This window comes from Malus domestica, chromosome 01 (genome assembly GCF_042453785.1).
Source record: "Malus domestica chromosome 01, GDT2T_hap1".
Classification (NCBI taxonomy): Eukaryota; Viridiplantae; Streptophyta; class Magnoliopsida; order Rosales; family Rosaceae; genus Malus; species Malus domestica.
In genome coordinates this window covers 6,904,540-6,926,793 of record NC_091661.1, presented here as the reverse complement: position 1 = coordinate 6,926,793, position 22,254 = coordinate 6,904,540, and the positions used below count along the sequence as shown (strand labels likewise).

Here is a 22,254-nt window from a genome sequence, read left to right as displayed (position 1 = left end):
GGAATTTTATCCTCGCATAAGTTATGGAATGTCAATATTCAAGTTGTCAAAAGGTTTTGGCGACCACATTCCAACCCCTTTAGCGAGGAATTTGTCACCGCTCAAACTCAACTACAAGAAAACGTTCCACTCTCGCTATTCATTTATGTGAGGAAATAATTCCTCGCTGTACACATTTCCCGACGGGCCTACTACGAGGAACGAGCGAGGAATTTTTTTCCTCGCTGAAAACCTTCAACGATAAAACAGCCGCTTTCAACAAGGACAAAAGTCCTCGCCAAACAGCTATTTTGTTGTGGTGATATCATTTTTAGTCATTAATATATTCATATAAAAGTTACCAAATACTCCAAGCAGTGTTTTTTTTTTTTTTGTTAAAAGCACTTTTACAAAAAATGTTTACCAAGCACTCAACAATTTTATTTTATAGTTGTTTGTTCTCACAACATAACATAAGGAATTTTTTTTTAAAACACGGCAATACCAAACTAACCTAAACTCATATCTATATAAGTACTTATGTCAGAAGAATTATTATTGAAACTATCATGAGATCATTTCTTTCTTTCCAATAAACGCCATAAATAAAATAAATTTAATTGACGTGCATGGCTAACAACAGAACAAGGTTTTGTGATTTCGGTTGAAAATATGAATACCACATCCAATAAAAGAAACCTCGTATGTACTTGAGCCCCTACTTTTATAGCCAATTAGTTTTATAATGGAACCTCGATTTTTTACAATTTCACAATTGCTCTTAAAAAGAAATCTTAACCCCAAATGAATGGCGAACAGATCAGTAAAATCCATGACTGATAATTCAGAACTATATTAGATGGTGAAGGCTCAACAAAATTTTGGAGTAAAAGAAACAATAGTATTATTTTCATTACCTTAATAGAATAGGAGGCCTAACAAACCAGGTATCCAAGCCCATGTTTATTATTAATCTCCAATGCATTGAGAAATTTTTATGTGTAATCAGAACACAAGCTAGTATAACACGTGTTATAATATAAGTGAACGATACATCGCATTCTAAAGTATATTTTCTGCTGTCCCTCTATTTAATATACCGCTTTGTGTTCCAGATGCACATAAAATTTTATCCAATGCATGCAGTTAAAGACACAGCAACAGCTAAGTACACATGCATACACAACCAGAGTGTAGCAAGTTAGGGATAACACAAGGGCGATCGTTTGGAATCCATAACCCCAAAACAATATAAAAATACCAAAACAAAACAAAACAAAAACCAGAACTGAAAACAAAAGCAAAAACGAGAGCTCATGAGCCTATTACGAGTTAATATACTACCAGAAGAAGTTGTTTAGGTGAGACGGAGATCGTGAATCTTGATCCTCAAGATCATGAGATGGAGAATGCACGTGTCTCCCTTCATATGTTGTGATCACCATTCTCGGGTCCTCGGCTAATCGCTCTACTCGTTTCTTTACGCGGCAGTTATCCATCGTACAACGATAATAACTCCTGCAATTTGATAAAACAGAAACGTACGTTAGTTCAGTAACAAGAAACAGTAAAGGCTGTGTATTTTTTGTTTTTCTGGAATTCAAAAAAGATGAGGATTCATCAAGCTTGTGAAAATATAAAAAGAGGATTGTAAGCTTATACGAAGTGAAATGCAATTACGAAACCAAGTAAAATTCTCATAATAATTAGTGCTAAAGACTAATTGCACTTAGTTTAGAATTAGTTTCCATATCAACATTATAAAACATTATATCAAAACATAAACTGACAAAGAATTCATAAGAATCCTACTTTTGACACTGTCCTTGGAATTTCTCTTAAAATTTTCAGAGCTTATAACAAACAATTTTGGGAATGAAATCATAAGAGGACCTACTTGTGGGACCTATTCAACCTCGAAATTCCAAGTCAAAATATGATTCCTGGATACTTTAGCAAAATAAAAAGGATTTCCCTTTAATTAAATAGATGAAACACACTCACATGTTTGCTTATAATTCAATTTGTTGACTAGAGGATTCTACAAACTCTTAATTTTTCTTCCCTACAAACTACTCCTCACAAAATTTTGATCTACTCTTTGATTGATCTCCTACGGAAAGTCAATCTAATCAATGGTATATTGGTAATAACTAGTAACCACACCTTTGCAAGGCCAACTTCACATTGTATATAAAAAGGATAATACTTGAGTACTGACCAATAATCAATATCCAAATATATTGACTTTTTATATAGTCCAATAATACACGTAGTATAAAACTCTCTTCCTACTATCTCCCACCTCTTACTATTCGTGAAAAATTGGACGGTTTAAGTTACGAAGCTAATGGTTTGACTCCGATCCCGTCATCGAGTTCGCTACCAAATTTTCTTTTATTCTTTTTTTTTTTTTCCAAACTGCTCCATCTAACTTAACACACCCAAACTCTTATGGAACAGTTTAAATGCTTATGACAGACCATTTCAGAGGTGGATGTATTGACTCAATTATCCATCAACACTATAAAGTCCTAGTCAAGTTCATCTTGGGGTAGGTGTTTTTGATATTTTGCAAGATATTATAAATATATGTCAATCATAATTCCTACTTTTGACATTGTATACATTTCTTTTCCGAAAAATGACATTGTATACAATATAATTGAACACCCCAATTAATCATTTCTGAAGAAAACAGGAGACCATACAATTCAACAAATGAGGCCTATCACATATGATTATGCATGCTATATATACAGACACATTCAAGGTTCAAATCATTTCTGTAGAATTTTGCTGCGCTTAATTTCAACTCCCATGGTGACAAAGTGGAGGAAGAATGTCAATGCAAATATAAAAAGAATAAAAATAAACTGCTTCAGAAATGTCATATATTATATGTAATTAAGTTAATATTTTCTTGTCTAATAATTAAACAAGTCATAGAAGTTTGACAGACTGAATTGTGCAATGCACAGATTTAAACAAGATTATACCTAACCAAGATCAACAGTCTCGACTGACACTGGCTGGCGAAATTTATAAATATACATATATATATATTGACATCTGAATCTGCAGAGAATTAGTACAATGTGTGTACCCAGGCATGCCCTAGAGTCATGCAAAGTTTCCTAAATTCCGGTATAACTTATGCCCATTCGGTAATTTTTTTTTTCAAAGAAAGTTGAAGTTTCATTATAAAACCATTAACAATACAGAAAGTAGCCTAACTTATAAGCTTATGCAAGGTCATTTCCCCTATTAAGTGGGATTCATTCTCAACACGTCATCTCATATGTGGCTAATTTTCAAGTCAAACATGTGGACAACACAAACAAGGTGACGTGGAGTGTGTGTGGCCATTGGCTTCACACGTGAGACAACCGGCTCTGATATCATAAGAAAGTTAAGGTTTCACCATAAAACCAATTTGAGAATATGAATTAATTTCATCATTATTAGTTGTTAATTCTTGTGATTAAACATGGTCACTAAAGTGGTGAAGCTCCACTTATGTATATACTAGCTAGTACTTCACCTAAGGTAGTGATGATGATTCGTAATCTTGTTCTTACTAACAGCTTTCTTCAATGGAATCTAATTTTTGGAAGGTACATTAATTCAATATGTGATGAAAATGTGATTAAGAAATATTATCCAACCCCTTAATTATTCTGCTTTGGCATATATATGATGATTAACTGGTAACCCTTGTATAATTGATCAATCCTTGCAAACTAAATGAATTTTATAACATATGAATTTCATCGTTGAAGAGTAGTAATAATTATAGTTCTTTTTTAGAAATTGCTTTTGCTATTGCTACAATAACCATCAAATCTGCAGCGCCAAGCCTAGCCTGCAAAAGCCTAATGATGACAGACAATGATACCAATGACAATAATAAAAGAGAGAAAGAAGGAAAGAGAGAAAAAGGAGAAAAAAAAGGAACACATCATGTCTAATGGGTACAAGTAGTAGAGAGCTAATATATCGAATGAGACGTGCAAATAAAAAAAATAATTGGAGTGATTATAGCAAAAAAATGGAAGGAAAAGGGAGGGAAAATGATCAGTACAATCTGAATTTTGATGCAATTATACCTTGGATGCTGTGTGTTCTTTACCACTTTCTGTCCGTACTTTCTCCACTTGTAACCATCATCAAGCACATCCACATCGCTCAGGGTTTTGAAGCAAAACCTAGGCTCCCTCACCTTCCTCCTAATTGCCTTCATCTTCTTCATCTTCATTGCTGAAACCCCTCCTAAATAAGGATGATGTTGGTCGTCTCCGCCGCTTGATCTCTTGCTGTTCAGGCAATACTCATCACGATCATCACTCACGTCTCCCCATGCCCTAGAATATATATAAACACGCAGATAAATGATTTCGGTATATATTTACATGATTAATAGTGTTGATGTTATGTAAAAGTATAATTAAAAGGAGACATTCGAGAAGACTGCATGGTTAATATATATAATTAATATTATTTTACCAGAGATTTGCGGTGGATCTTTGCAAAGAAAGGAGATGGGCATGGGCTCCTCCTCCTCCACCGCCAAATTCAGAACTAGTAGTAGTGATGTTATGATCTTGTTTATGCCTTAGAGGGGAAGGAGTAAGTGATGGCCGGGGGACTAAGGTTTCAGAGAGAGTGGTGGTTGAAGGTGCATCATCAGAAGCTATGCTAGCCGTACTGAAGCCGCCTTTGAGAGATTGGTGACCTAAAAACGGCAACGACGAAAAGGTCAAGTTTGGTGGGAAATGAAAGAAACCCATCTGTGTATTACAACCCTCTCCCTCTTGATTCTCAAACAAACCCAGCTGCTGCTGCTGCTGGTTGAGAATGGCTGCCTGGGACGTTCTAGATGCCATCTCTCTCTCACTTGTACGGTGTAGACAATCGAAGAGAAGGATTAAGGAAATCTATCTAGGAAGAAACATACGCAGAGTAGATTAAAAGCACCAGGGTCTCTCTCAAACTTCAAGGATATATAGATTGAAAAAAGAAAGGGAAATATGATTGGAGGAAATAACGAAATATCTATAAATAACACATGACTACCACTTTCCCTTGTTACTTGTCCTCTTTTTTTTTTTTTTTTTTTAACAAACTTGTCCCCTTTTTATAAAAAATAATAAGCACTCTCTTTTGTTCACACGCTTCTGTTTAATTATGATCGTTGTTTTTGTCTGTTTTATTTAATTCGATTACCAAAATAAAAAATTAGTGAAAATATTCTCTCCTTTTTTTCCCATGAAGGTTTATTGGCCCACCCATATTTTGATGAATACACACATATAACAATTTATAATTATCTTAGGGTAAATATCAATTTACTACTTTTAAGTTTCGTGGTTTTCAACATTTGATACATGAAGTTTTTTTCGTCTCAGAGTCATGCTTAAAGTGTTAATTTTGGGACAATCTCATACATCCATTAGTCAAACTATTAAGTCTGCTGTTAACTGATGACGTAGCGCTCATGTGGACAATAACTAGACATCACATGTCAATATGGACCCATGTGAATATTAAAAAATTAAAAAATTTATAAAAATAAAAAATAAAAATAAAAAGTTATGGGCTTTCACCCCTCCCTCCTTCTCCCTCCCTTCTCTTCCCTGCACCCATCCTCCCCGCATACCCACCCATTCCCCTCCTTATCCCACCCCTCACCCACCCACATTTGCCCTTTTTGTTTTAACTTCTCAATTGTTAAATTTTGTGTTTGTTTTCTGGGAAATTGTGGGAAATTGAAGATTCCTGGACTTGTTTGGTGGATTTGGCTTCGTGGGTTTGTTACAAAATGATCAAATTTTGTTTAATTTTATTATGACTTTGTAATTTGGAAGCTTTATTGTGCATATTCACCGAAACTTGTTTTTCGAAGGTTTGTGTGCTTCTGCTGCTCTACTGTTTCCTGGAGAAAATAGGCTCAAACAAGAGCTTGCACCAGATCAGGTTTTCCGATCTGGGTTCGCAATACGAGCAGCGGTTGTGGAGAGAGAAGGGAGGGAGGGTTGGGTGGGTAGGAGGGATGGAATTTTGGGGGTTTGGGGGAAGGGGAAGGGGCCAGGTTTTGGGGATGGGGAATAGGCTTGGTGGCGAGGGTGGGTATCTGGGAAGGGGGAGGGTGAGTGCAGAGGAGAAAAAGGAGGGAGAAGGAGGGGAATGGGTGGGTGTGCGGGGAGGATGGGTGCAGGGAAGAGAAGGGAGGGAGAAGGAGGGAAGGGTTGGGAGGGGTGAACGCCAGATTTTTTTTTTTTTAATTTTTAATTTTTTTAATATTCATGTGGGCCTATATTAACACGTGGCGCCTGGTCATTGTCCGCGTGGATGCCACGTCATCAGTTAACAGATGATTTAACAGCCAGACTAACAGATGTATGAGACTGTCCCAAAATTAACATTTTAGGTATGACTCTGGGACGAAAAAGACTTCATGTACCAAATGTTGAAAATTACGAAATTTGAGGGTAGTAAACTGAGATTTACCAATTATCTTTATACTCTCACTTTACTTGTAGAAACTAGAATGATGATTCTCTCCGGATTCTCTTTGTGAGGATTTCGAGAATCCTCCAATCACATATATATGTTCATTATAAATCGTGCGGCAGTTGTCGTCATATATTGTTTATATTTAATTTTAAATAAAAAAATTTACAATGATTTCTGGTCACACGATATACGACGAACATATGTAATTGGAGAATCCCCGAAATGCTTACAAAGAGGATCATGATAGGATCCTCATTCCTTACACCCCAAACTCACGAAATAAAGTTTCAACAACTATCTACTGAAATTGTGCACCCTTTCAACAGGTATATGCTGAATTATATAAAATTTCAGTAGATACCTAACAAAGCTGTGCATGTTTCATTATATAAAATTTCGAGGAGACCTACCAAAAGAGAATCACTTTCATAGTAGAGATCTACCCAAAACCTGTACGAGGATTTAGAGTTTCACAAGATGTAAAACGTGGTTCAAATTGATCCAAAATGAAGAAAAAAAATGAAATCATATAACTCATGTGGAGCTTCCAAACAACTGATTTCATGATCTATTCATCAAACTAAGTTTTTTTTTTTTTTTCATAACGTATTTGTGCCTTTAGTAGTTAAGTTTTGTTTTGCAATGGAGAGTGGGACTGGGTTTGAGAACTTGAACAAAAAGAATTTTAGGATTTAGATTAGCTGACGTTACAAATGACTTATGGTTAATTCATAATTTTTTTTTTTAGAAAAAACAAATTCTTCTAGGGTTTAAATAAGCATTTCATATTAGAGCATATATGTCATTTAGAATTAAAATTTTAAGTGAGGTATATTAACAAAATGTGAGGTGTCTTAGGGCATCTCCAATGGAAATATGCAAATTTGAGATGTAAAAGCCAGATTTACATCTCATTTTATATTTTCGAAAGGTGTATATTTTAGTTCTACTCCATTGAAAGAGATGCAAATTTGGGATCTCATTTATTTTTTTCTCTGTAACCGGTGGAATCCACCTCCAAAAGATGTAAAAAATAAATAAATATATGCAAATTGCTTTTTTATTTTCATCTTCCAATTAGGATGGGAGTTTTACATCTCTCCCACTGGAGAGCTTTCCAGCTAACAAAAAAAATGTATAATGCTCATTTCAAGGTATTTTGAATCTTCCATTGGAGATGCTTTTAGTGACACTGACACCCTTTCCGTTTGGTTTTTGTCTCTAAAGACTTTTCAAATTTCAACCCAAAAAAAAGGCATTTTTAAATTTAAAGATGAAATTTCTTAAGTAATCCATTAGTTCTGGAACATTCATTTTGTTATATTTGATATTATTACTCTAAGTTATACTAAAGAGAGGGAGAATTTGAATCCAGAAGGTCCTAGTACTATTTTAAAACTGAATTAATTAGCATTACACCTTCACTAATAAGGGTTTATGGAGCACTCCAAAAATCTCATTTTATACTCCTCACAAGGTTATTTTTCTTTCTAAATATAGAAAGCTTGGAGTGCAAAATGAGAATTTTAGAGTGCCAATAACAATTCCCATAATTTAAGTCATTTTAAATAAGTTAAACTCTTAATAAGCCAAGTCTATCTACACCAACAAGTTGCTTGGTTAAGAATATTCGCTCTTCCACCCGAGGTCCTATATTCAATTCCTCCTCTTTGTAGTTTAGATGAATTTAATATATATTATCCGACCGTTTGTAAAAAAAAATGTCTATCTAAACAAATTCCTACTATATATTACTCCAACCTAAGCATGTCCCACGCAACAAACGCTTACGTAGAGTACTAAATAGTGCAACACCTGTTGCCATTTGACCTCAAAAGCATGGAGTATAGTAAGTAACATGTCTCACGAGTACTTGTTAGTGGAATTTCACTGTTTTGTGGAGGTCAACAATAGATGACAAGTATGCTTAATCACCAAAATATCACGTTGTTACATGGTTTATTTGCGAGCTTAATTACCAAAGTTTGTCGTTTTAAGTTGGTTGCATGGAGAGCATATGCAAGTGCAACCTCCCTCAAGCATAAAAGTGAAGGGGTTGTTTTGTTTTTTGGTTTGCGGAACCGAGTAAAAGTGGACATATAGATGAGTACACAATAATAGAAGAATAGATCTGAAATATAAGTGTGCATACACAGTACAGCACAAGTGACAATAATCACTCGTCACTGATTCACTGGTCACCACAAAAGCTTTCAAAAAGAAAGGAAAAAGGAAAGTGAGAGGGGTTATAATTCCTAAGTCTATCAATTTCTAGGGCTCCTTTTGGATTATTTCTGTAGGGTTCAGGGTTTGTTTAGGGGCACGAAAGAAAGAAATATTTAGAGGGTAATGATGATGAATCTTGGGTGCAAATCTACGTTCTCTATATCGGCATCGACGGTGAAGATATCATTATGATTTTTGTGAAAGAGGGCCTATTTTACTTTATGCAGAGAAAAAGCTTCTCACCTTTCTAATCCCCTTTTGCTATTTACTTTTGTTTATGCCTCACCCAAACCCCGCATCTACCACAAACTTCTCAAATTCCAAACAACCGTATGATATTGTCATCATCTCTTCAATTAGGGTTGGTAATCTTTCAATGCCTTTGAGGTTTTTTTCCTAAGTTTGAAATGTTTGGTGGGCCTTATTCATCGATTTATTGGCATAATACCAGCAATCTGCTGGTTAATTATATATTCCTAGTTATAATTTCAGAATAATGGTTTGTTTGTACTTTATCGTCTTGTTAAACTTAAGATAGAATGATTAACATATGGGTGGTTTTATTGAACACCACACAATTTAGAGTTAAAATATTCATTTTTAACATGAAATCGATTGATTGGAGGCTCCAAGAAATAGTATCATTGATTCAGTTGATATTATTTTAATTACATATAAATTTTAAAGATGTTCATACTACTGAGTTGCACAATCTGACCGAGATACAATTTCGGCTATCTACCAAAAACATGAAAATATTTTGGTACATATATACAAAATTGTATAACTTTTCATCTAGAATAATTTATCCAAATGTTAGGGCAGTAGGTCCACACCGAAAATTGTTCAAAAAGGTTAGTACTATTTAGTAAGTACTTCATGATTCATATAAATCATATCTGACGGTCAGTATCATGTACGAAGATGATTATTAGACAAATGTAGGGATATTTAATTGTTTTATAGTCCATATAGGCGCCTCATATGAAGGAATTATTCAACATTCTAACAAATGCTCACATTTTGGGAATTAGTAATGATGTATTATGTAGCATGCAAGATAAGATTATGGTTACATAATTGCTTGTTTGAAATAACTTCCCAATGCTCGACCTCAAATACTTTGACCTTCAAATCGGCACCTCATGTTAACCGCTTGATAATTATTAGCAGTGCTATTTTGATAAACAAAACAAACACATTTATCGACCCAGTTTATAATATTGGGGAGTCCAAAGTACCTTACATGGATCACTTCTATTATAGAATCAGCTTTGTGTGTCTAAATAGAGATACAATGATATTTCTTATGGTGGTTTGATTTGATCCATGTCCATAATTGAGTTCCCCACCACTGTTTTTTTGCTTCTCCTTCATGCCAAGTCCACCCCTGATATCTCTTATTTTCAGTAATTTTTGATCCATCGCTCTTCATTTCGATATGCTTATATGTTTTTCGCCTACCAAGTCAAATCAGGACTTATACTTGCTTTTACGGGCTTTGGGTTGGTGGAGACTAAATTTGAGCTCACAATTTTTTATATGACGACATGCAATGAGTTCTATGGGAACGCGACTTCCATTCATGATGGCAGCCAAGGTTCACGTTTATGGGTTATATTGGTTTTGGTTATTGTGGGTTGTAAAGGCTTAGTTTTGGGTCTTTGTTAAATATTGTGATCTGCAGTTATATTACTGTACTTAAAGAATCGAGTAAGGCTAAGTCATATTTATGTGTACAAATATTGTATCACCGCTATAATAGTTATAGGACCTATGGGTATAAATATGTCTCGTCTCTCCTAAAGAAGTGATAAAATAATAGTTTATATTTTAACCATGTATAAACCCTTTCTCATTCTAGTGGATTTGAGTGTAGTGGTGGCGTTGGGGCAATTACTTTTCTCGTGAATAATGAACTGACTTCGCTAATCTTTAACCACTCTCCACCTATTGTGAATGGTTAGTAAAATAACTTATTTTATTTTTCATGTGTGATTCAATTATTTAATAGTCATTTAGCGGATGAAATTAATTTAGAATAGGTTCATATATGACTGTGCCATGTGTTATATTTATCAGAAATCTTGTTGAGATTTTCAATTAGATTTCGGTTGCTCTGTTTGCGCTGTGTATCCTTATCTTATATTCAGCCTCATCTTTGAATTGTCCATAAATATCATCATGAAAAATATGATTTGGTATTTATATAGAAAAAAAATATTGAAAATACCGTTGGATTTTGTATAAATATCATCTTTGAATTCATTGAAGTAGATGTTGGTTTGACGGAAAAGAAGAATGTGACTGACGTCAATCAAAACGGACTAAGCTTGGCGCTGGAGCTGCTGCCATTCCGAGGCTCTATACCGCAAAGACTTGGAAAGATGGCAAAAATTGATGGGTGGAAATCTGGTAAGAATAAAGTGGAAATGAGAGAGAAAGAAATGTACATGTAATTTGTGGGAGGGAGACGTTTGATAATTAGGTTAACTTGGTTGATTGCTCGCGTGGGGGCTGACGTGCCTGTGATGTCATAATAATACGTAGAAAAATGAAAAAGGGAATAACATCTATTATCTAGGGTTGGCTTGGAGCTGGCCCTGTGATGTGAAAGTTGGAGACGCGGATAGGAAGGTGGGGTGGGAAACAAACATCATTTCTTTTTGTCTCTGTTTATAAGTCCTCATTATTCCACTCAGATTCACATCCCCTATTTAATTTTTTCTTTTTTAAATCTGAATATTGGTTTCTTTTTTGTATATTTAACTTCAAAATTTGATTTCTTGACAACTTGAAAGAGTTAATCGTTTGATTCCTGAATGAGTTTAATATATTGGTATCACATAATGTAGAATTAGCTTATTTTACACCAATCAGGTTTGAGACAATTTTTAAAATAAGCCACAAGATTATAATTTTCTCACATTACACTTTGAAGTTTTGAAATTGTACATATCTACACATTTTGCCTTTTTGAATATCTAATCTTTTATTCAATTGATGAGTATTTTTGTCAGTGTGATGCGGCTTATTCGGTATACCCCAATTTTGAAAATACACCAAACTTCAACTGTGTGAAATGTAATTAACCCTAAGTAATTTGTCTACACCATTTTTGAAAAATAAAAATTAAATTTCAGAAGAATAATAAACAGGTTTCAAGTCTTAAAAGAGTTTCACCTCTATTTAGCTATTGAAGGTAAAGAAGAATTACTTTTCATTTTGAAGAGGTTAGAAATGGATTAAATATGAAGTAAACTTCTCCATTCTAATCCTAACAGTTTGGGATGATTGGAATTGATAAATTTTCTTCTTGATAATCCATCTCCTACCTTCAAACTGATCATATTTTCAACCTAAGGTGAAAGAAATAAAAAAATTGCGACCAACTTTAAGGTAGAAGATACACAAGAAAAATACTTATCCTTTCCAACCATCCCAAATCGGTAGGACTAGAAAGGAGAAGTTTCATTCATATTTAATCGGGTTTAGGACTCAAATAACCAAATTTCAACCATGTCTTCGTACACATTTACACCAAAGGGAAAACATGTCCAATTAAAAGAAGTATGTTGGGTTTTTGGCTCAAAATTAGGATGATGCAATAAATTAGGTTTGTGTTACCTATTTGGTTTTGGTGTCCTATTTGGGTTTGGTTTTAACTTCTTAGTTAGTTTCCTTAGTGGAGAGATTTTGTTAATTACCTATTTGATTAGCATTTGGATTTATTTCCTATTAGGATTCCTATTGTAACCTAAGTCCTATGCACTATAAATAGGACATTAGGGTTAGGGTATTTTGTGTGGCTTATTCGTGTGACAATTTGGTGAGAGTCAATTTGTGAGTTAGAGAGCAATTTGGAAGAATTTTCTCCGTTAGGTTTGGGTTCTCTACTCGTTTGGTTTAGGGTTTATAATTTTTGGGATTTGGATTGTGAGAGTTTAAACACTCTTTTGTAATCTTCGTTTGTTTAGTGAAATTCCTCGCCGTGCTTCGCCCATGGAGTAGGCTTTACGCCGAACCACGTAAATCTCTTGTGTCAGTTTGAGATTATTTGTTTTAGCTTTCACCTACGACGTTGATATTTGGTACTTTGTTATAATTTGCTTCCGTTTGCGCATAAAAGTACAACAAAGTAAACCCAAAATTACTCAAAGCTGCACGACATGTTAACCAAAAAATAATAATTGCCTATATAAACAACAAACAAAAGAAAGAAGCACAAACATTACACACAAGAGGAAGAATAATTAATCTCTCATATGCCCATCTTAGTCCTAGAGTTCCACTATCCATGAACCAAATAGTATACATAAAGGGAATGATAAAAAAAAAAGTAAAAAAAAAAGAAAAAGTAAGACGTTTCATGTAACCGGAAAAAGAAAAGAAAACCTCAGAGATCCAAAGGCTGCCGGAGCATAAACACACCGGGAACATCAGGCGGAATTTTGTAAAACAATAGAAGCGAACAAACACAAGTTGTCTCTCTTAACCCTTCTGCATTTTTTCTACATATGCCTGCAGCAAATGTGAATACCGATACTGTAAGAAACATTGCCACAAAATTTACTAACTACGTTAAATTTGTAACGGAGTAAACAGATGATAAACAGGATATGACAAAGAGTCAAAGTAGGCAAGGAGACACGGCCTAGTTAAAACAATTCCAAAATTAATATCCACATATTAGACTCCGCGGATTAGAAATTATAAAGTGTAATACCGTATTGGAGCAAGACAATAGAGGGAAAAAGCAAAAAAAAAAAAATCAACTTCAAGTGTACTCGAAGCCTCATCTTATTAGTTTTAAATTTCATAAATACCCCTCTGTGCAGAAGAGTAATTCTTTAAAAGAATGAAGTTCACTGTAATAATAACATAACTAGAACACAAAAGTTTTCCTTAGGCGTAACTCGGAACCAACCATTTCTTAATATGAATAATATATGTTAACTAGAACACAATAGAAACTAGCTACAATGCAAATTCAATGTAAGAAAAGTTTTGGTAAGGATTGCACAAAAACCACCAGAATCGCCACAGGCATAGAAAAATCTAAAAATCTGAGAAATTCCCCATGCAATTTTCCGTGAAATATGTAGACACACTGGACTTTTCTCTGCATACCCAAAGGCGCCCAAGCTTATGTTTAGAGAGCAGGGGGTTTTGAAGGCAGGTAGCGATGGCACACTGGGGGATTAGAGGAATGGATTCAAATTCTTTTTTCAAAGAAAGGAGAGAGGAGATGGAGAAGAGAAGAAGGAGAGGTAAGAGTTGGGAATATCTTTTAAAAATGGTCATGGAAGCTACATGTGACCTTATTTAACAAAAATGGTCAAAATTATACAGAGGTGTCCATTACTAAACAGCAAAAAGTCTTAAATGTGACATCGTCAAGAAACAGAAAAACGGCTCAACCGCACACACCACTAATATTCCCGCTTTGGTTCAAGTGTTATCACCTTTCTACGGACACATCAAAACACAAATAAGAAATCACAGACCCACAATGGTGGGGTAAATAGAATGAAGCTAGAGAAGGAAAAGGAAGGAAAAGATGACCCCAAATGCGTTCAAAAATGGAGCTAATGCGTTCAAAAATGGAGTTTAGTCATATAATAGATATTTCTTTTTTTTATCGAAACCAAATTTTCATTAAGAACAGAGAAAAGGTACAAAGCAATGGACTCATCCACAGGACTAGCAACCTAAAAACAGAAAGAAAAAAAGACACTAACTAAAACTGGATTTCATTTAAGAATAAAAACATACGCCAACAAAGAAGTATTCCTAAACAAAAGAGAGAATGCAGAAGTACTCCTATACAAAAGAGAGAATGCAGAAGTATTCCTAAATAAAAGAGAGAATGCAGCTAGCATAAATTAATCAACAGTATCAGCACTTACCTGTACAAGTTTAGTAAGCTTCGGTTTTGAAAATGATAGATAATGGTCAATCTTCTCTTGTGTCTGGGGAATATTAGCCCCCTGCATGGTACTGGTCACTTTATCAACCACCTTCTTCACTATCGTTTTGTAAGCATCTTTGCTGACTTGACCTTCTTTCCATGAGGGTTTTAAAAGCTCCTTGACGTTTTCCACAAGTGCAAATCTAAATGCACGGCTCCCCTTCACTTCCTTGACTTTCTTGCCCCCTTTGACCTCTATGGGACCATTCTCTGGGGAATTATTCTCTTCCTGCACGCTCTTGCTTTCCTCGGCCCCAAGTGCACCATTTCCCTCGACAACCTCAGACTTTGCACCATGCTGACTTAATTGGTGATCCTTATGTGTAGGTTCTTCCACTGGATTATTAGTCTGATGATAATTGTTTGCATTTGCTCCACTAGGTAAAGACGATAGAGATACAACATTTGACAGGTTCTCTACTTTTCTATCAATGCTTGTGTTTCCAGCACTATTTGGCAAAAGGCACATTTGATTGTTAATAATTCTATGTTCTATGCTATCACACATAGGATCATACGGCTTATGAGATACCACCGTTGGATCGCGCTGAATGGCTGCTGCCAAAAGCTGCTCAGTAGATCTTTCTGATTTGGGAAGGAGAGGTGCATTATGAGAATTTAAAGCAGCATAAATCTGTGGAAGTTGCTGCCGATTTCCAAGTAACTGAGCCAGAGAAGCTGAAAGATTGGTAAGTTGCGTAAGTTCTTTACCACCTACCAAATTTGGAACTTGAGGAATTCCATCAACTAGTGAAGTTTTTGCATCCCCTATATCTGACTTGGTCACAGATTTACTCTCTGGGGACAGTGTATCTTGTGGACTTTTTACAACTCCTCCGCATGGGATTAGTTTTTTACTTTGCCCACTTGTGCTTAATCCTGAAAAAGGAAAAGCACTTGAACTCTGGCCACTGTGGTCAAAGCTTTGGCGGGCCATGATATTTGCAGTAACATTTAGGTTATTACGAAAACTAGAAGGTTCTTCAATGGCAGTCCTATTGTCATATGGCACGGATATAACTCCATCTACCCTTACATCCTTGTTCTGCAGAAAATCAGATCTTTCAGCTACCATTGGTTCAATAATTGAAGCAGCACCATGCACCTGAGTGGAAGGTTCTGAACCTTGAGTAATGCGACTATGCTCTTGTTTCCCAACATGGTTGGAGGATTGCACCGTGTAATTCCAATCAGGAGACATGTCACCAAGCCATTTTTCAGTATCTCTCGATTTAGGAAGATCCACACGAGCACCCACACTACCTTCGTTCCACAGATTTGTATCCTTCTCATTCCTCTCAACTGCTTCATGACTAACACTACGGTCAGCACAATTTTTGTTCTCATTGTTCTTATCACACCCCCATCTATTATCATCTACAGACCAAGCACTAGACCTTACCTCTGGAACACCAATATTTCTGTTATCTACAGTCAACATCGCGGCATCTGACAGAGTCCCGGTATCACTCCATTTTGGACCACTCCATGCTGGGGCTGCATCATTTAAACTGTGACTTGGGCCCCACCGGCCATCCCGTGACATTCTTTCAGGACTTGCACGAGCTTGAATATGATGAGAAAACCGACAATTCTTTTTATTACGACAATTTCCCGCAGCAAAAAATTTGCAAGGAATATCACTACTCCTGTGCAGTACACGCTCAGCACCTCGCTCTGTAGAAATATCTCTGTTCCTTCTTTCATTTTCCCTTTCTCTAGTATTCTCATTTGTAGAACCTTTACTGAATCCATCAGAAGCACGATGGTGATCGAACTTGCAAGATGCCCCCCTCCGGCACTTCCCTTTTGCAAAATCACTACAATACGCAGAATATCTTTCACTTTTTAATGGATAGTACTCGGTGGTATCAGGAGGGGTAGAGTATCTCGAAGCATCACATTTCCTGTGTCGACTTTCCCAGCTATCATCATAATTGGAATTACCCTCATGAAGCATTTGGCAATCACTACCTCTCCTGCATCTCCCAGTCATAAAATCTTTGCACAATTGAGCTGAAATTCCTGGCCTGCCTCTATTTCTGTCGAGGAAAAGTGATTCCCGCCTATAACCACGATCAGGGCTCCTACTCCAGCTCTGGCTCTTACTCCTGCTCCAGCTCTGGCTCTTACTCCTGCTCCTGCTTCTACTTCTACTCCTACCTCTGCACATAACGTCCACCAACAGCTTCTACTGTTATATGCGTCAAAAAATGCTATCTAGATTGTAATAACATAAGAAAAAAGAAAAAAGTGAGTCAGAACTGACAAAGAGTTAAAAAAAAAAGGCTAACCTCAGTGACCTTCTCCAACCACTTTTTGGGGACCGACTGCGATGTTCTCTCCACTCATCAAGACCAGGAGACATCCTTGTGCTGCAATTTCCATCTCCATCCCACACCATAGAGTCATTCATGTATCTCTTGCATCCCTTATTGATACTCTCATTTTTATGTGAGCCTCTGCTTCCGGGCAAAGGTTCCCTGGATGGCATATCCAAATCATGCTTAGGTCTGTGCAGATCATTTGTCTCCGGAGAAAGCCAGTCACGTCCAGATTCCTTATGATGAAATGCCCTACCTGCCTTTCCCATCCAACCGTTGTCCTGCATATTTGCATCTTCAAATTGAGGCCCTTCTACCAAATCCCATTTAGAAGACCGCTTTCTGTTGCTTCTACTCATTTCTCTCGGGCTTACTGACACCCTTTACTTATTCTTATTCAGAAAAATCTGGAGACATGAAAAAATCAATCAATCTCAAAGACATTTTCTGATCACTCTTGCGCTTTCTTAGTATCATTTTAAGTCTACTAGAGTGTATAAAATATTGATGTTACCAAGACAAAAAATACATGTGAAACAATAAAATAGAAAATCAATGAAAAACCAAATTTTATATCACTACCTATGAGCAGGATTAAAAATATATTACCAGTTTCAGCCAATGAAGCACGGATACGGATACGGTGATACAATACAATACGATAGGACACAGCGATATGGAAATAAAATTTATATAATAAATATATATTTTATAAACATATTTTGAATAACAATAAAAAAAATAATCATCTAAATTTAAATTTATATAATTCAAACAACAGGAAGGATGGTAGTGGTGTAGTAGGTCCGGTGGGCAAGGTAGTTTTGTTAGTTTTGGGCTTTAGTCCCATTTAAACCCTTAAAAATAATAAAAATAAAAATAAAGAATATGGCGTGGTTTTTGTCTTCAGAAACAAAGGAAACGGCAGATCGACCTCCCACCAGATCGTGTCATCTTCTTCGCAAGGCCTTCTTCCACCAGATCGTGTCATCTCTGTTGCGAGCCCTTCTTCAGATCGCATCAAAGGGCAAAGCAGGGGATATCCGTATCCAAACCATCGGATACCCGTATCCATCTGTCGAACGCCGTATTCATTGACCCAGATACGTATACAAGGCGTACCCAATACGCAATATGGAACAGAACTGCCGTATCTGTGCGTAGTAGGTTTCAGCGCTAAGTATAATAACAATCTTTTTGTCAAAAAATAGAGGACATCTCTATTAGCACTACAAAAAAGTCATTGCACTCCTCCCTCGACTCTTGCAAAAAGGAATGCAAGTTGACAACTTTGGACACCAATAACTGCTACAATGGAATAAAATCATACTTCAATTAGACTGACCAAAGAGAATATGGATGCAGAAGACAAATACAACTTGTCATGGAGTATATATAAAAAATACACACATATGGTAGAAAAAAATGAAATGTAAGAATAAAAGGTTGTGGAGACTATCCATTTATTCACCCTTTATTTGTAAAACACATTACGTTTGGAGCGGACAGGGACAGTGCCTGTCACTCAGCATGACACATGGCAGGGAGGTCCATACTCGAGATAGAAGTTCTTTCAAATAAATGTGTCTGGTTCTTTTTTTTTTTTTGAGAAGAATAAGAACGTGACACGTAATGGTGATATTCATGCATTGATCAACTATCCCGTGGGAAAAGTTGCAGATTTGTGTCGCAGGTGAAAAGCCCAGTATAGTTAGTCCCAAAAAAGAAAAGCCATGTGCACGCACACACCCCTCTAGCAAAATGACCAAGAATATTTAACGTACCCATAATTGATTATTCTGGGCATCTTGCAGTGACATGTTGTGGATACATCACTGATTCTGCTGTCGTCCACTGCAACCTCTGTTGGCATCCAACTTACACGTATCAAATATCATAAGTGGTGCCTTCCCTTACTTAAACTACCCAAGCATTCATCTTCATAATAACTGGAATATCATATGTCATAACCCTCATGTTTTTTATAACAGTAATCTGTTTTGTTTCTATACTTAAATTGGTGTATCCAAACATCCAATGAACAAGCAATATGATGTGAAGTTTATTGTTAAATGTTGAAGCATCAAACACATTGTGAGAATCGATTTACAATCACCATTCAATATTGCTATGCATTTGGTCTGATTCACATTGTTAACAGATACAAGGAAAGACACACATAAAAGACAATTTTTCCACAAACAGAATGCCTTGTGTCTAGTTCCTGCCTATCATCTCGGGTCCTGTGTTTGGGAAAAAAATTAAATTCCTTCAACTGCATTTGAAGATGAAGTAAACTACAATCTGGTGGACTTGATCAACATATACTTCCAACAAAAGAGGGGTTGAAGTAAACGACCATATGCCTAAGGTGACTTCACACCTCAAGCAAGCTTCAAAAACAGTTTTCCAGAGACTGAATTTCAAGTTAAGGGATTGGAGAGAACTTTTTCTGGCTTCTTGCGTGGTATATTAATTCTCCTTTTCAAAGATGATTTCATAGTTTCATAAACATCAAATCCTATCCCACAGAATTGATTGGCATACATGAGTGAAAGCTACCATCAGCTGAAGTTATAGGCTGAATGAAATGGTCAACGGGAAGATAAAACAGCCTAGAGTTTTGTTTTAATGAAGTAAGCCTTTTTCCTATGTCTTATATATTGGGGGTAACACAAATTGCATGGAGTAACCTCCAACAAAGAAGTCAGAGAGACACTAAGGAAAAACCATTCAATATTTGGGGTAACATCAAATTTTGGAACATAACAATTTTCAAAGCCCTTTACAACCCCGACGACCATACAGAAAATCAGGAGTGACACTTTACTTGAAGATCCTTTTGGTGAAATAGCTGAACTGAAATGACTTATTGGCATGAATCTGAGACAAGATCCCATCGTTTCAAATCACAGTTCTATCAATTGGATGAAGATTAATTAGACTGGTGACCACTGGGTTAAATACAGGCTACAATAAAAATATATCTTTCTACAGAACAGAACATTAATATACCACACTGAACAGCAATGACAGACAATCCACTTTACATTTGCAAGAGGCTGATTTGGACATATAAGCTCATGTACGAAATAGGAATATTTGTTGTTATTGAATGATATCATTAGCCATGACACTGACCTTAATATTTTTGAGACTTCAAATAAAAACACCCCGAATTTTTCAAACAATGTGAAATTTCTCACCTGACCCCAGTTACCATGTTGTAACATCTAGATACAAAAAACACCTAGTCTTACAACAGGGAAGAACAATCAGCAATTTCCTAAGCCCCAAGCCAAATTGATGGCCACCACAAGGGAATGAAGATACACTCAAGTCTGTCTCCAAACAAGTCAATAAATTTCAACAACTAGCCATATCCTCAACTTCAAGCACACAAACTCTCGCCTTTGCATGGCTTTTGAATCGTTGCATGCAGGCATAATATCTCTCTGCTCTCCAGCCTCAATCAAGGATCTTTCAGGCTCCTCCCCTCACTTCATCATAACACCGATTAACATTTAGCATCAGGGGCATCAAAGCTGAAGGTTGATGTATTCTCTTCTAACTTCATGGACTATGAAGTAATTCTATTTTGTTATCCCCAAACCTTTCAGAGCAACCTCCAGTCTAAGAATTTATCAAATAATATGTACTAAGTCCCAATGTAGCTCTTTGGTAAGGAGCTATTGCAATCAGTTACTTTTGTACGAAATTGGTAATCCCTCCATGCAGTGACCCCCATGAAATTACTGCAGAAAATTATACTAGATATTAGCACCCAGTAAATGTACTCTCTTATTGAGTAACATAGATCTAAAGTATACACTAGATCCATCTATCAAGGTGCCTAGGCTACTAGAATAAGTTTACGGATGTACAAAACAATGAAAGAGCAAGGAAACAAACAAACAAAAAGAATCAGAATGAAAATAAATCATCCATAACAAGGTGATAGCCAGATATTAGAAAGGTTTCAAAGAAAGTAAGCCACCCTACATTCCTACCTGCTACCGTTCAAAAGACCTCAACTTCTCTCCTTCAACTTTACCAAGACAATATTCCCTTGGAATATCACATCTCTACCTATCCATATATCATTTGACGGTTTGACCCAACATAAAATTTAAACATACAAAGATCGCCACCTACATTATTTACCTTTTAAAGACAATAATATTAGACTAAGATCATATATATCCGAACTAGTTGAAACTAACTTATTGTTAGGCCAATCTACATCTCAATAAAATTTAAACGAAAAAAATAAAAATAAAAACTGACTCGGGAACTTGTTCGAAGTCAGGACACCAATTGGGCCACACCAATTACCAAGAATACACAGTCAAGCAACTACAAGAACTTCAAATCACACTCACAAAGTTAAAGCAGTAGAATTAATCCGAGGCATAAAAGCTCAAATCTTTCTACTATACAACAAAACCCAACTCAAATTCTCTATTACCCACAAAACACAGTAAGATTCTCACTGATCCAAGTTAAAAAAATAAAAAAATAAAAAATAAACACACACACAAAGAGCTGAAAAAAAAATGTAAACCTAAACCCTAATCATCGAATTGAAAGAAAAACAAAAGCAAAATTTTTTTTAAAAAGTAAACTAATACGAAACCCTAAATAAGGAATTGAAGAGCAAAGAGAGAAAGAACTTACAGAAATTAGAGAGAAACCCTAGAGTGCGATGGGAGACCTCCGCCGCCTGTAGGACTTTGCCATACTTGAATCACTTTCTTTGTCAAAAGAGGGGTGTGAGAGTACGCTGGGTAGAGGAAAGGGAGCTGGGGAGAATGAGAGGAGCATTTTACTGTGGGCCCGCTTAAAGAGGAGATTTTTTTCTTGGGCTTTTTACCAACAAGTCCAATATGGAGCCCAACAAAACAAAGCGGCCCACATATTCAGAGATTGGATAAGTAAGTTGAAAAATTAATTACTTGTCAGAAAGTTAGAATGGTTTCTCCATTCAACAATGCAAGTGTTGTCGATTGAAATCAGCAACTCAGTTCACTTGCTCAAAGGGTGGATGCGAATGGTAAATTGAATGACATTAACGCGAGTACCAAATAGAGAGGGGAATGCACCATTTAAGGCATTCCAAATCAACACACAACTGCCCTGCGCAAACCTCTCAAAGACCTTGATTTTTATTTTCCTTTTTCCCGCCAACACACATTCAGTTTGGATAAACAACACTATGAAGGCAACCGGCAACATCTT

The 22,254-nt window shown here is 36.1% G+C and overlaps 2 protein-coding genes across 6 annotated transcripts; both read right to left on the bottom strand.

The window, feature by feature from the left end:
- Nucleotides 1-1,143: 1,143 nt before the first annotated feature.
- Nucleotides 1,144-4,889, bottom strand: LOC103428900 (probable WRKY transcription factor 13). The gene is made up of 3 exons (NM_001328895.1): nucleotides 4,486-4,889; nucleotides 4,089-4,343; nucleotides 1,144-1,497 (listed from the first exon to the last, which is right to left on the bottom strand). The coding sequence occupies exons 1-3, from the start codon at nucleotides 4,863-4,865 to the stop codon at nucleotides 1,320-1,322; spliced, it is 813 nt and encodes a 270-aa protein (NP_001315824.1). The 5' UTR covers nucleotides 4,866-4,889; the 3' UTR covers nucleotides 1,144-1,319.
- Nucleotides 4,890-12,893: 8,004 nt separating this feature from the next.
- On the bottom strand, nucleotides 12,894-21,829 carry LOC103428899 (zinc finger CCCH domain-containing protein 38-like). 5 transcript variants are annotated; one of them, XM_029099805.2, is made up of 6 exons: nucleotides 21,694-21,820; nucleotides 20,223-20,771; nucleotides 18,801-18,879; nucleotides 16,987-17,423; nucleotides 14,631-16,857; nucleotides 12,894-13,242 (listed from the first exon to the last, which is right to left on the bottom strand). In XM_029099805.2, the coding sequence occupies exons 4-6, from the start codon at nucleotides 17,373-17,375 to the stop codon at nucleotides 13,213-13,215; spliced, it is 2,646 nt and encodes an 881-aa protein (XP_028955638.1). In that variant the 5' UTR covers nucleotides 17,376-17,423; nucleotides 18,801-18,879; nucleotides 20,223-20,771; nucleotides 21,694-21,820; the 3' UTR covers nucleotides 12,894-13,212. The 5 variants fall into 5 exon arrangements, with proteins under 5 accessions (XP_028955638.1, XP_028955731.1, XP_017186030.2 ...); XM_029099898.2 differs by lacking the exon at nucleotides 20,223-20,771 and having other exon boundaries at nucleotides 21,694-21,826; XM_017330541.3 differs by lacking the exon at nucleotides 18,801-18,879.
- Nucleotides 21,830-22,254: the final 425 nt, after the last annotated feature.

Bases quoted from the DNA above. Each gene is read 5' to 3' on its own strand.
- LOC103428900 (NM_001328895.1), bottom strand. From the start codon at position 4,865: ATGGCATCTAGAACGTCCCAGGCAGCCATTCTCAACCAGCAGCAGCAG. The intron at 4,344-4,485 runs GTAAAATAATAT...TATATATTCTAG, and splicing joins AGATCCACCGCAAATCTCTG to GGCATGGGGAGACGTGAGTG. The intron at 1,498-4,088 runs GTATAATTGCAT...ATCAAATTGCAG, and splicing joins AAGAACACACAGCATCCAAG to GAGTTATTATCGTTGTACGA.
- LOC103428899 (XM_008367030.4), bottom strand. From the start codon at position 17,375: ATGAGTAGAAGCAACAGAAAGCGGTCTTCTAAATGGGATTTGGTAGAA. The intron at 16,858-16,986 runs GTTAGCCTTTTT...CGTTATGTGCAG, and splicing joins GGTTGGAGAAGGTCACTGAG to AGGTAGGAGTAGAAGTAGAA. The intron at 13,243-14,630 runs GTAAGTGCTGAT...CATTTGCTGCAG, and splicing joins AGCTTACTAAACTTGTACAG to GCATATGTAGAAAAAATGCA.